The 14723-nt window shown below is 48.8% G+C and overlaps 1 protein-coding gene across 28 annotated transcripts in view; it reads right to left on the bottom strand.

The window, feature by feature from the left end:
• Positions 1–14723, bottom strand: part of SCRIB (scribble planar cell polarity protein) — a 792600-nt gene that overhangs the window by 239781 nt on the left and 538096 nt on the right. For 20 of the 28 annotated variants that reach the window (XM_085604619.1, XM_085604607.1, XM_085604621.1 and 17 more), the window contains 3 exons: positions 7079–7195; positions 6581–6769; positions 6131–6256 (listed from right to left, as the gene is read on the bottom strand). In XM_085604619.1, coding sequence (XP_085460745.1) covers positions 6131–6256; positions 6581–6769; positions 7079–7195 — 432 coding nt within the window. The remainder of the gene's footprint in view (positions 1–6130; positions 6257–6580; positions 6770–7078; positions 7196–14723) is intronic. The other 8 variants (XM_085604609.1, XM_085604612.1, XM_085604631.1 and 5 more) reach the window with 1 other exon arrangement.

Genomic DNA, 14723 nt, shown 5'->3' with positions numbered 1-14723 from the left:
TGTCGGGCCGGAGCCGCCGGCGACGCCGCAGACAGCCCCGCACGCGGCAAGGGATCCGCAGATGTTCCAGGAAGAGAAGGAGGAGAAGGAAGAGGCCTGCAAGGCCGCCGCATAGGCCTCCATCTGGGCTCTGGTCGCCCCCGTGCCGGGGAACGGTGGATAGGAGAGCGACGCGCGGGGCCGCACCACCCGCGGAGAACCCAAGCCCCCAACAGGCCGGGAACTGGCCTCTGGGACAAACAGCAACACTTACCAACAGATGAGCGACGCCCTTGCGGCCTGGGAGAAGGACGATGTCAGAGACGGAGGTTCTTGAAGCCGTCCGTGGGGGATGGACGCGGCGATGACGCCGACCTGGACATGCGTGCCAAAGGAGCTTCATCCTGCGCTCACGCCGGGACTTCGGCTTCATTTGTTGACATGCCTCACAATCCGTGGAGTCGTGGTGCTCCCCCAAACACCACATGCAGATGGGGTGAGGATCCGTCGCCGACATCTGGCGCGTGCAAGACGAGCACGTCTTGAATCCCGAAGGCATTCGCACACTTTACCCAAGAAAAAAAGCCCAAAGCGGGAAAAGAAGGCCTGAAACACGATCCGGGTCCGCGTTGCAAGCAGAAAAGAAGAAAACTGACGTCAGCGCGCCAGGGTGGGGCTTATGTGACCTCGCTGACGTCACGCCCGCGGAGGACGTCGGGCGGAGTTGCGTGGTGCCACCCCCCGGCGCGCAGAGATGCTGGGCAAGAAAGTTTTCCAGATCCAGTCTCACGCCTGGGGATAATTCTACGTTAAGGAATCTGCGGCTAGTAGTCTATCAGATATGTTATCCTACGGAAGGAAGAACAATGTCTGCAAACAGGTACAGTACATCGACTTACAGGACCAATCCCCAGGAGTTAAGGTGAGTGGTGGGCAAGGTCCGAGGCAGCACCAACACTACACCACCAGCGGCACAAGGGCAGCCGGGTGCAAATCAGCGTCAGGAGTCCAATGCTTTTCAATGGGGATCGGTCTCTGTAAAAGAGACTGCAGGCTCTGGCTAGGAAGCAAGTTGGGCTGAACCAGCAAGCAGGCTCAGGCCGTGCGATGCTCTGGGACAGGGGCACATCTTTGTTTCTCTTCTCCAAGGGCTAGGGGCGACGGGTGTAAAGGCGTCTTTAGGCGTCAGGTTTTTCCTTACCGGAGCAGTCGCGGTAGTGGGGACCTGTGTGCAGAGGCTGCAGGTGACGTCGCGAAGTCCAGGAGGGGTGAAACCACAACTCGAGCTCTAGAGGACTGGGGAACCGTGTAGGCATCGTTGTCCCACCTCAACTCTGGCCGGAGGCGTCCGGTGCAGTGGCTGCTTCAGATGTCGGGATTTGACGGTTTGAGGGCCCTCAGTCTTTTTTGCAGTTTGTGCTTAACAGGTCTGCTGTTCACGGTAGGTCTTAAGTCTTTTTTGAAGGCAGGCAGTCCTTCCAAGTTTCTGGAGTCATAGCTACAGGTAGAGTCAACTTTGGCGCAGTTTTCGACTAGGGCTGCAGACAGGCTGGCAGAGCTGAGGCAAAGTCTGGTGCTCTCTTTAGTCTTCTCTGCCTTTGCAGCTCTTCTGTGTCCTCTTTCTTCTTAGGTTACCAGGATCTGCTTCTCTGGTGCCAGGGACTCTGCTAAATACTGAATTTAGTGGTGTTAGGGGAGAGCAGGGTAGTAGCCAAAGGGCTACTGACCCTTTGGGTCACTACACCCCCCCTATATGACTACATCCTGTGGGAAGTGGGCAAAACCTTGCCCCAGAATTCCTAGGAATGCCATCACAAAGATGGATACATATTGAAAATAGTGTCCACCTCGCAGTTAGCCCACCTTTGGAGTAGTACTAGCCTGGGGGTGGCATACTTCGCTCACTAGCTAATGTTTTCACCTGTCCAGGTGCCAAGTGGACTTTGGACAGGTAGAGGTGGCTTCCTCTTCTGAGCCAGATTTGCATTTCAAAGGTGACAGCTCCCTTGAAGCTAGCTAGGCCAAGGAGGCTAATCAGCAGGTAATCCTGTGGGAGGGAGTGTTACACCCCCTTCCAGGACAGGATTTTGTTCCTGACCTCCTTAGATCATAAGGCTCTCACTTAGGAGGTCAGAAACCGGTCTTGGTGGCAGGCTGGCAGAATTAAGTCAGCAAGCACACCAGAGGCTGGTAGGTTTTCAGGGGTGCACCTCCAAGGTGTCCTCTGAAGGCATGTTTTGATACATCCAACACTGGCATCAGTGTGGGTTTATCAAGACAAGAAGTTTGGTACCAAACATCCCTATTTTCACTAAAGCCATCATGTAAGCTGGAGAACTCTATCTCCAGAGTGTCCAGTACATGGTTTAAGATAACGTCCCTGGTCACTTGCACTGGATTTCTTTTATGAAAAAATTCAAGCCATTTATACGTCCTTTCCTCTTGCAGATGGTCACAGCAATTTTCGAACACTGGATATTAGTCCTCAAAGCAGGGAACATCACTAGGAGGCAATTCCCTCGATGGACCCAGAGTCGTTTGAAACCATCTTGGCACTCGTGAAGTGTGGGTCGCCAAGAGATTCAGCACCTCCCAATATTTTGAAGCAGGCGTCCGGAACTGTCTCCCCTATTATATTGGAGCTGATTAATGCCTCCATTTCTACTGGAATAGTTCCTCCTCCGTGGAAAAGTGCCATGGAGAAGCCTAGTCTTAACCCTGATCTCCTGGGAAACTATCGTCCCATCTCGCTTCTCTCAGGGATCAGTAAAATTGTGGGAAAACATGTTAACTCAGTCCTTTCTACATTACTGGAGTCCCACAATCTTCTCTATCACTCGCAGACTGGCTTTCGACCACTTCAGTGAACAGAAACTGGCCTCTTAGCAGTAGTCGAAGAGTCCAAGAAGATTCTGGACGCCGGAGGCACCACTGCTGTTATCCTTCTGGACCTCAGTGCAGCCTTCGACACAGTTAACCACCAAATTTCGGTCCATAGACTCAGAAATTTGGGGATGACTGGGGGAGCTTTAGTGTGGCTGTAATCATTCTTGGAAGACCGGTCTTTTCAGGTTTTCGAAGGCGATGCCACTTCAAAACTGATGTCCCCCCACTGCAGGGTTCCCCAGGGATCCTCCTTGAGTCCCACCCTGTTCAATGTTTATATGAGCCCGCTAGCGGAGATTGTGCTTCCTTTTGGGGTCCATATAGTGACCTACGCATATAGTGACAACTTGTCGTGGCCCTGAACCATTCTGACAATTCCTCTTTTGGTCTACGTCCTTGCTTGGAGAAGGTGGCCAAGTGGATGGATCATTCATATTTGAAATTGAATGGAGATAAGACCGAGATGATGCTTCTAGGGAATCCCTCCTTTTTTAAAGCAGAAGTAATGTGGCCAGCCTGTCTGGGCTACGTTCTTGCTCCCAAGAACCAGATTAGAAGTCTAGGTATCTGGCTTGACTGTGATCTGAGCTTTAAGGCACAGGCTCGGAATGTGGCGGCTTTCTACTATGGCATCCGAAGGATGCTCCGTAAAGCCCCTTGAGCTACTATCTCGAAACTCCAGATGGTACAAAATTGCGCAGCGCGGAGGCTTCTTGGGGAAGGGCACTGGTACTAGAAACCTGGTTAGCAGAGACTCAGTCCACCCCAGTCAACGTTGCATCAAAAACGAGGTCTTAGAATGGTAAGGAGAGGTTTGATTCTGTGATTTGATTCTGTGAAAGAGACACTAAGCACAAGGTATAGTTTAAGGACCATGAATATACAGATGGATATACTAGAATAAGAAACACATGTTGAGTGTTGTGTACAGTATACCTGAAGTGGTATACTTCAAGAAGAATTGTTTCACAATATTCTGAGTGTATCAGATCAGTACCACATTTTGAGCATAACCACAAGAGACCCATTTGCAAGCAAAGATTCTAAACAAGAGTTATTTACACAGTGGTTAGTCTGAACAACTGGCATTGATCTTCCCATGTGGGACAACATTGGGAAGATTATTAGAGCACAGATGGAAATATGGGTATGTGATAGAGACTTCCAGTGTCCCTAGTGCAAGAAGTAACAGGAGGGTAAACAACTGGCACTCCTGCTCATGTCCAGTTTTATCTGGGTGGCATAGGATAAAAATTATCTATGGTATTTTATGCAAATGTAGGACCCTACTTTTGTGGCCCTATGTATAATCACCTTGATATCGGCAAGCCATATTCTGGCAGCACAGGAGAGCTGAGAAAAAAGAGATGGTTTGTATCTCAAAGAATTTAGGTCATGTGTAATATTAGTGCTGAAAGACCAAACCCCTGCTTGTCGACGCAGTACCTTTCCTTCTTCATTAAGATTTATATTTCTAAATGCTAGAAAAAAACAAGCAAAATTACAAGACCTTGGAGCACGGTGTTAAATCAGAATAACCAATAAGTTCTCACCCTGAGGCTTTAAAACCATTTTTAGAATGACCCCAAAAATGTAGCTATTTGGCAAATTCCTGAAATTTGTTTGTGACCACTGCTCCAAACCAGCTAACTGGCAGGAGTCCACATTTTTTAGAGAGATTAAAACATGCCCTCCACCTCGGCAAGCAATGCATGTGCCTACTAAAGAGATCTACCTTAAATTTTCATCTTCTGGGCAAACATAATGCTATCTGGTTCGGTTTTTTAGTACATTTACACAATACCTGGCCCTCCCTGGAGAAGGAGGAAGTACCTGATCTAGTTTCCCAATGCCTATTGATGCAGGTTTTGGCTGAGATTTCCATATCGGCAATAAATATTTGGGGTTAGTTTGATCAGCATCAACACAGCAATGTTAATATGCTACAATTTCCCAATGGCTATCAGTTGCTAGTTTACCCACTTGCCAACCTTCAGTTTATTGCTAGTTTCCCCAAAGGAACTCCTCAGTTTAGTAAAAGTTAATCTGTCCATAAAGTCAATTACATTCGGAGGTTGATGGAGACATAACTTTTGCTAGGTCCAGTACAACTCTGAACATTGCATATTTGCACTCAGTCATGCCCGGTTGCCTGCTCTTTCAGGACCGCTTCTAAGCCATCATCAAAATTCTGCTTTGCACAATCTGTTGCATTCAAGGTAACATCTAGTAAAAGAGCGCTCTGGACTGCTTGAATGTAACTGTGACTTGCCACTGTGCCAACAGAAAGGGATTTATGATGGTTACTACTTTGACTGTCTTTGCTGGATGACTCAACTTCATAAGCCAACAACTGCCCTCAGAAATAGTAAGGTCTTCACAACATGTTTTTATAAGGCCTTTGTTGCAGTTCTGCTACTTTGTAGTATGGTAACCAACAAGAGTCACAATAATCCAAAGAAATAATAAGACGTGGCAAGCATGTTATCAGGCGTCGTCTGTCCAGCCACAGCAGTGAATTAAGTGTCCCTGCGCTGTGTGCAGAGCAGGTATCAGCCATGAGAGTGAGGCCAGGACAATGATGAGATGACCAGAGCTTGAAACATTTGAATATAGAGATTGGTATGCTGTATATCAAGCCTCCAACAGAAGCGCCTCGAAGAACGGATGTCCTTGCTATGGACTTCTGTTTTCTATGATACAGTTTATGTACATTGCATATATACCTGTATGTATGCTAACCTTTAACCTATACACCATCATGTCATTTGAATTAGCTCTTATGATTTTTTTGCATAAATTATTATATATACTATTGTGTTATTATTTTTCAACATATAAGACATATAGGGCTGGCAGATGGTGAATATGTGAAGGGCGTCTCACAGGAAATAGCCTTTTGAAGGACAAGCAACTGAACCAAATGGTGCATGTTCAAGACATAAGAAATCTATAGATAACATGCTTTAGGGGTGATGCATGTAAGGCAATTTCAGGAAAGGGAGCCCAGATTCCACTATATTTTGAGATGTTATACCTCCAGCGGTGTGCACAGAATTGAAACTTAAAGGGTTTGTTCATTCACCAATGTCGTATATATATTGCATCAGAATCACCAAACACACTGTCTGCTACAGACATCAAGAGTTTGTCACTTTTAGTATTTAGTTTTCTGGAACTCCAAAAGTAAGCCCTGGCATAATGCTACCAGCTCAGGAAACTTGGAGATGGATGTAGTGGGAGTGATGTTGGTAGACGCACTCACCCTCACCTTTTGAAGGATTTCCATCTCTTCGGGGCTCATGTCGCGGTCGATGGAGGAGATGCTCTCCATGCTATTCTTCCTGGCTATGCCCGCAGCAAAAGGGTTGGCGATTATTCCAGGTGACACCTGAGAATGAAACAAAGATTAAGAAATGAGCCCAGAAACAACAGTTGTGGCATCCCTATCTTCCCAGGACCCAGCATCTCAAAACCATGAGGAAAAGCAACACCTCTTAACATACTCTATGGCGAGTGTGACCGTATGCCCTACGCATCAAAGTGTAGGTAATGGGGTCAGATCAGCAGCACAAAGCCTTGCTGCCATGAAGGGTATACACTAGCAGTATAGATTAAAGCACAATATGTCCAGATGGAACAGTGAGATGAGGGTAACAGCACAGCATCTTTGCCACTCCCCCCCCCAAACGCCCTTTTGACAAAGGATACATACCTCAATAGCAGCTGCAGCTCTGGGATCAAAACCATCACACACCAGCACTAACAGGGTGTCGCCGACCGATCGCAGAATCTGCACTGCTTCCGTATGTGTCATTCCCAGGAGAGATTGGTGATTCACCTCCAAGATCCTCATGCCTACTCTCAGCCTGCTGTCCCGTGCCGCAGCACCTGAAGAGCTCACCTAAAAGAAAGTGGGGACCGTATCATTGCTGTCCAGCCACAAACCTGCTGATGGTTTTTGTCCCAGGAACAGTGTCACAACAGGCATTAAAAAGTGCCCTGCATTCTCAACTTTGCAAATGGCCCCCCATAAGCCCACCACAGTACATTCTAGGCTCCAACCAGCAAGTCTGCACACCATCAGCACATTAACTGATGAGGCACTCAACAAGTTAACATGCATCTGCAGAGTGCAAAATACAGACACATGACCATAACCAAAGCCCTCTCACTAGGACATTTTGTGAATCATGTCCTTGTGTGCACTTACCCTGGAGATAAATATTCCCTCATCTGTGGCATCAAACGGATTTCCTGCATGACCCTTTGCTCCACCTCGGATGCTGATACCAAGCTTTTCACCAGGACCTTTCTCAATGCTGATCTCCTGCAGAAATTAACAAAATATGGAGTTAAAAAACAGTAAGTACTCCTCCAAAATCACCGACTAACATCACATTTGTGCACGATACACAGCACACAAACAGGAAAACCACCATCATTAAAATAAATGGACAGTTGGACCAAAAAGCTCCAATAACACCCTAAACCAGGGGCAGTAAAAATATTTGCCAGCTATTATTACATATATATATATATAAAGTGCAACTATCATCAAACGGGCATTGTGACGCTTCTAACTTATCAGTAGAGAAGCTCAGTTAAGTTATATTTGAACTACAGGTAACTTTAATGGAAATTAAAGGGTAACATCAGTGTTTTAGGTCTGGTGCAGGGACAGATTTAGCGGTCTCACCAGCCTCATATTTTACAACAAATTTGTTATAAAACCACATGCATATATAGGCACAAATGGGTTTGGGGATAGCCCTCTTCGTCCACGGGTCTGTTCAAGTGTGATTCACATTTTGCCTCGGACATCACACATACAGCATGGGTCAGTTCACTTCAGCTTTTGGCTCTTTTCACTGTGACAGCATTTTGCCTGAGCACACCTGCCTTAAAAATGTGTACACTTTAGTGACAGGGCTGTTAGGCCAATCTCTACCTGTATTTTACTTCTTTTATTTCTTCTTCATGCTTTTATTTTATTTTCACGAGGGGTCATTACGTATTGCTTTTGCAAACACATGCACATTACATTTAGACAGCAGACTTACATTTTTAATGCCTTAAAAAAAAAAAAAATTGCAGGCTTGCAAATAAACAGCTAATAACATTTGTAGATTAGATCTGTAAATGGGGTCAGAGGCTTTGCATGAGAACCCAAAGAACAGTATAGAATTCCCCAGCACAAAATTGTTAAATTATTGTGGAAAGATTCAAAACAAACCTCAAACATCTTCACCACTCTGGTGAATAAGAGAGTTGATGCCATTGGTGTTTTGAAATATCTTAGGACTGTTTGCAAAGAAACACGAATGGGGGTATATTTCAGTCAGACTTTACCAGAGGCAGTAACTACAACATTTCTTGTCAACGCATGCTTACAGGATTGATATTATGATCCACCAACCAAATAAAGAATCTTTTCCATTGCAAGAAATAGGTCTTAGTTGTTGAAGTGCGAGTTACTTACCTTCAGTAACGATGTATCTGGTAGAGACACAGTCTAGCCGCAGATTCCTTAACTTAGAATATCCCCAGGCATCAGACTGGATTTGGAAATCTTTTGCAGCAGCATCTCTGCGCGCTGGGGGACGGCGCCGCATGGCTCCGCCCTGACGTCGTCCGCGGACATGACGACAGTGAAGTCATACAAGTCCTTCCCGGCGCTCTGACGTCAGTTTTCTTCGGAGAAACCTTTCCGCGCCACAACGCGGAGCCACCACCGAAAACTGCGAGAGTATGGGAACAGTGTGTGAAAAAATGAGGAAGATCAGTGAAACAAAAAGAATCGAATGGTAAGAAACATCACCATAAGGGATAGTGACAAGCACTGTACACTAAAAGCAATTGAAGATAAAGAGCCGAGCAGCGCTCTGGGAAGCAGCCCCACAAAAGCGAAGGCAATGCCCTTCCCTGAGGCAAACGACACATGAAACGAATGCCAAGGCAGACGAAAGAAAGCCTGCAATCACAAGATCTAACCGTGACCGGCAACAAGATCTGAACCATATAATGAAAGACGATCCACCAAAGTACAGCAACACCAGGCATGCGATATCCTCTGCAAGAGAACTATTGGACTGAGGCCTAGTCAAAGAGACCCCAAACCAATTGACTGTAGTAGAGTCAACGACAAGAGATCCCATATCAATGGAGAAGGTGGGAGGGAGGGACTAAGAACATTAGAAGGCCCCAAACGAAGGACTAGGGAGTAGGAATGTAGGAGGAGACATGAACCCTCTACCCCATTACGAGAATGGGAGGAAGAGAACAAGGAAAACAAAGAACCATTCTCTTGAGGAGGGAGGATGAAAGAAGTCACCCCGCAGAAAGACAAAGCCCCCCAGAGGGAGGCGAAAGCATAAAACCCAACCTGAACAGGTCCTCGCAGAACGGGGAGGATGGGGGGGGGGGCGTTAAAGAATCTGCGGCTAGACTGTGTCTCCACCAGATACATCATTACTGAAGCTAAGTAACTCATACATCTGATAGAGACATCTAGCCACAGATTCCTTAACTTAGAATAGATACCAAAGCCATACCCCTGAGGAGGCAGGTCTGTGACTGAACCCCACCAAGTTCCAAAGGAACCTAATCGTCAACAGGTTGACTAAACATAGTGGGGGCAGCAATGCCACAGTGGGCAATTACAGACCAGGAGGTCTGCAAGGAAAGCCCATCAGTGTACACAGTGTAGAAAGGGAGCACAGAACCAGAAGGGCAGTGCAGAACGAGAACGTCCAAAACTCCAGTAAAGGAAAGGAAGTGAGCATAGGAACCGAGGGATCGGCAGAATCCGACGGGTCTGCAGAAGAGAAGGGGCTAGGGAGAGACAAGACTGTATGACTGAGTCCAAGCATACAGGTGGAACATGCATAACAGTGGAAGCGCACCAACGAGGACACCGGGGACAGCAGCGGTAGAATGCTGATCATGCCCAGGAAGAGCCAAAGGGACTAGAGGTACCAGACTAGATAGTGCGCAATCGCCCGTTTTCAAAGAGATATATGAAAGGGCGAACATCAAAACCATATAATCATGCCACAAAAAGCACAAGCGGGAGACGGAAGTACATAGGGTAGACCGTGTGTACCGCCACAACCACACCACGTAAAAGGAAAGGCACAAGGGAGTGCCGCGAGAATAGTCCAGATGCGAGAGATGCCTCACCAGGTACGCAACTGTGAAAGGGATCCGTGAAATGAACACACACACACACAGAGGGATTGCACCTACGAGAAGTCTAGGGCAAGGTCATGGACACCGCCGCCAGGACCTAGCATGCGCCACTCCTGGCTTCGTGTGGACGCCAGACAGAACAAACGTCCAGAAAAGATTCAGCCATGAGGATGAGTGGCATACAAAAACCAAGAGTGAACCATAGGTATTAACAGCTGTGTGGTAACAGAACTGGACAGATAAAAGGCCAGAGCTATAAGCGACACCAGCCACCTGGCAGGGGGGAGCCACGGTCTCCTGCGAGACCGGCCGGAAGGCGTAACAATACAGGAAAGAACCAGTACGAAACGTATATAAAAGAGTATCATGAATTGCATAGAGATGTACACACAAGAACACAGAAGACAGTGAATGTCCTGAGGAGAGCACCTCTACAGAGCTTAACCTGCGCGGAAGGACGCAGGAGAAGAGAAAAAACCCGTTCGGGGGAAGGGCCCAGGAAGGCAGGGCACAAGGCTATGTACATTACCGGCGCAAGTGGCTAAGATGCCACGATGCAAGAACAAATTACGAAAAAACACTACACACCACGGATAGAGGAGGGGAAGTGTAAGGAAAGCTTCAGGGCTCCGTAACGGTGAACACACTAGGAGCAACCACCGGATGCGCCAGAACATAGGAGAAGTGCGCCGTGTCAGCCCTGCGCATTGTGGGACAGCGACAGGGCACCGACCAAGGCAGTCCACAGGTAGGACATCCGTGCTCGCACGGAGCGAACGCCTGATGACTGTGGAGCTGCCAGTCGTGACGGTGCGAGAGGCGTGGGCCGGACGGAGATCAGGAGGTGGACCCCGGCGACTGGGGAGGCACTCTGTGCGGAGCTCGCTCGCTGCGGTACTGAGCACCCGTCGGTGCTGGTTGCGGTAAGAGGGGCTGTGGTCCGGCTGAGGCTCGGGCTGCAGAGGCGGGATTGGGCCTTGAGCCGGGGCCGCGTCCTGCGAGCAGCAGCCGGCACGGGTCGTGGGGTGTGCGACCTGACTTGTGAGGGGCAGTGGCCATCAGAGACGGAGACATTGCGGTGCCAGCTGCCGATCGCTTCATAGGGGCCCTCTATCTTCCTGTCTCCTGCGCTGGGAATTATGTCAGCCTGTATTGCTTGCCTGGAAGCTGGTGGTTCTCATTGCGTGCTGCCAGTCTCTGCATATTGCTACGGCACGTCTGGACTGCTCCAACGATTATACGGCCTTGATTGAGTGTGGCGGCATTGACCAGGGGGGAGATTTTGCTGGGCCTGGTGCCGGCTGCTTGCTGGGGCCCCTGTCCTCCCGCCTCCTGGATTGGACACAACATACAGCCATTACATCCTCTGTCCTGACAGCTAGTGGAAACTCCTGTGGAGGTGTTAATCCCTGCCTATTGCCAATAACTACTCTTAATAGTGTATAGGCTGGTAGTATCGAAGACAGCCGGAGCAGCTACCTTCGTGAGTTCAGTGCCACGGTCTACCTTGTCTTGTGCTTCTGTCCTATGGGGCCTGGTGAGTTAGCTGGCTCCAGTAGTGTAATTCCATAAGCAGCCAGGTGGCCACCTTTGCGCTTCTGACTCCTACTGGTTCGTACTTGGGACACTTGGCACCACCCCACAACAGATATCACCTGTTTGAGGTACCTGGTCGGGAGCCATGGGGAGAACTGACAAAACGCAGCCACGCCTCAACTTTGAATCTCGCAAGGTTGCAAAATCTCTGCAAAAGGACGCATCGGACTCCGATGCGGATGCCCAGGCGGATAACCCCCTCCACCCCCCCCCCCCCTCGCTGGAATCCATGCTAATGGCCATGCACCGCACCCTGCAGTCCATCGAGGGCACGATGGCTGCGGTAAATCATCGCTTAGATTACATGTCCTCCCAGCTTGAGAAGCAGCCTGTGCGCGTGGGGGAGGTGGAACAGAGGGTATCCGCTACGGAAGATGGCTTGAGCTCCATCTCAGATAAAACTTTGAACATGGAGAAAGTCTTAGCCCTTATTCAGGCAAAGAACGAGGACTTAGAAGCGCGGTCTCGACGCTACAATATCCGCATCACGGGGCTGCCAGAGACCACAAATGTGGGTAAGATGGAGACTTTCATCGAGCGCCTGGTCTCAGATATCTTCGGCTTGGATCAGCTCTCCAGCATGTTCATAGTGGAACGCGCCCGCCGCTCTTTGGCTGCCCGACCGGTCCCAGGGGCCCCTCCTCGTCCCATTATCGCCAGGATTCTGAACTATCGGGACCGTGACACTAGACTACGGATGGCTAGGGAGAAAGGCACTATCGTTCATCAAGGCAACACACTGGCCTTTTTCCCTGATTTCACGGTGGCGGTCCAGGCAGCCAGACGAGAATTTGGCAATGTAAAAAAGTTTTGCAAACTGAGGGGGTCCCATACGCCATGCTATACCCGGCCCGTCTCCGCATTGCAGCGGAGGGCGACAGTAAAATATTTTCATCCCCGAAGGCTGTGATGGAGCATGCCAAGCAGCTGAAGCGCAGGAGACGTGAATCTGGAGCTGCACCTGAGGAGGAGCAGCAGCGGTGGGATATACTAATTAACTTGAGCTTGGTGCTTCAATTGTTTTTTAGCCCGCACCTGACAACCTGTTTGGCTTACTGGAACTGTGCAAATTGTCAACGTACACGCACTGGGATGTACAGGAAAAATGCTTCTATTTCAACCAAATGTGGCTGCTGTATTTGTATTTTACAGTCTTTGTGTCTTTTTTCATTATTATGAAACTTCACTGCCTGTGTTCGGTGGGAGGGGCCCTTATATGGAGATAGTATTTGACATGCAGATGTAGCCTGGTACGTTGTGTTCTCCATTGGCGCTTTAGTCGCCCGGGATATTGTAGCGCTTAGCTTAGGTTGGGTGTGTTGACAGCGACAAGTGTATGCCTTAATACATATTGGATCTGCTCGGCCACCTCCTACAGTGTTGGGGGCTAGTGGCTCTATGTGCCCCCCGTGAATGGGTGTACCCCAACCTTGTATTGCTGATGTTGGGAGTTTGGGGGGTGGTTGGATTGGAGATTGGAATGGCTTTGGCATGTTGGGGCAGCTGAAGTAGGTGGGGGGCTGGGGGGATTTGGTTTGGGAATGGCAGAATGATAATAGTAATGGTCCGGATGCACAATACGAGTGTATGCAACTGACCCCTGGGCATTGCTTACCAGTTATCTTTGTTGTGTGTCTTCATGGCTAGTGTCATTAAGTTCCTTACATGGAATGTGCGTGGCTTAAAAACGCCAAAAAAGATCAGATCAGTGTTTGCCTATTTGGATCGCATGGGAGTGCAGGTTGCCCTCTTGCAAGAAACTCACTAGACTAGGGACACAGCGAACAAAGTGGGCACGCGATGGGTGAGCGTGAAGGCATAGTCTTCCTTTTCTACCTACTCCAGAGACTTAACCCTGGTGAAAAAGGGTGCACCCTTCACTGTGATTCGATCTGAAACAGACGAGTGTGGTCAGGTTGCGATAGTACATGGCCGTTTAGGCGGAGAGAGTGTGCTGATTGTAAATGTTTACAGACCAAATGTGGATGACCCCCTCCTTTTACTCGGATGTGTGGCGCAGAATATCGCTGTTTCCTCAGGCGGCAATCAAATTGGGGGGGTGGGGATTTTAACTTGTGCTTAGATATTACCATGGACAGAACTGGCAGTAGCGAGGCCCGACCCAAGCGCGCTGTGGACATGTTATTGGGGCTTCTAGAGACTGGCCATTTGCATGATGTTTGGCGCATGCGCCATACCGCTGGTCGGGAGAGCACATATGCTTCCTCGGTGCACGGGTCCTGGTCCCGCATTGATTTTTGGCTGGTCTCGGAAATGGTCTGTACCTGGACAGTGGCGGTGTCGCATGAGGCCCGTACTCTGTCAGATCACTCCCCGGTTCTCCTCGCGCTACAACTTCCGGCATATCAGACACCGGCTTTCACGTGGCGGTATCAACCTTCCGAACTCAAAGATCCTGTGTTTAAGCATAGCCGAGGCGATAAAACATTATTTTAGAGACAATGAGGGTTCAGTGGACAGCACGGGAGTGTTATGGGAAGCTTTCAAAGTTACCATTAGGGGAGTGTGTATCGGGCCCAGTCTGGAGTTTTGCGCGACATTAAGCGCAGAATAAAGACATTAGCTTCTGACATCTCTAAATTGGAACAGGAATTTGAGTTAGGCCCTACCACTGCAAAGTTAGCCGCAATAAGGGAGCTGGTTACAGAACATAATGAGACAGTTGACCAGGAATTGCTTCACTGCTTCCGGCGTAAGATAGCAAGGTATTATGGTGAGGGTGGCCGTCCTGGTCGCTCTCTCGCGCAGAAACTTTCGGAACCACGAAGTCAAGAGCTCATAACTGAACTCATTGACGATAATGGGGTGGCTCGCCACTCGACTTCGGATCTCTGCGATATCGTCTTGTAGTTTTACACCAGCCTTTATGCCTCTAGAGAATCTCCGTCGACAGAGGAGATACATGACTATCTTGATGATGTGGCACTTGGGTGGCTGTCAAATGCCCATCGAGAGTATCTTGTACAGCTGTTTGATGAGGAGGATATTAAGGAGGCCATAATGCCAACCTGCAAGGCTGCTGGGACGGACGGATTACCCAGTGAATTTTA

The sequence above is a fragment of the Triturus cristatus genome, chromosome 5_1 (genome assembly GCF_964204655.1).
Source record: "Triturus cristatus chromosome 5_1, aTriCri1.1, whole genome shotgun sequence".
In the NCBI taxonomy this organism is placed as follows: Eukaryota; Metazoa; Chordata; class Amphibia; order Caudata; family Salamandridae; genus Triturus; species Triturus cristatus.
Note: the sequence above shows the minus strand (reverse complement) of the source record. Positions and strands in the feature narration are given on the sequence as shown.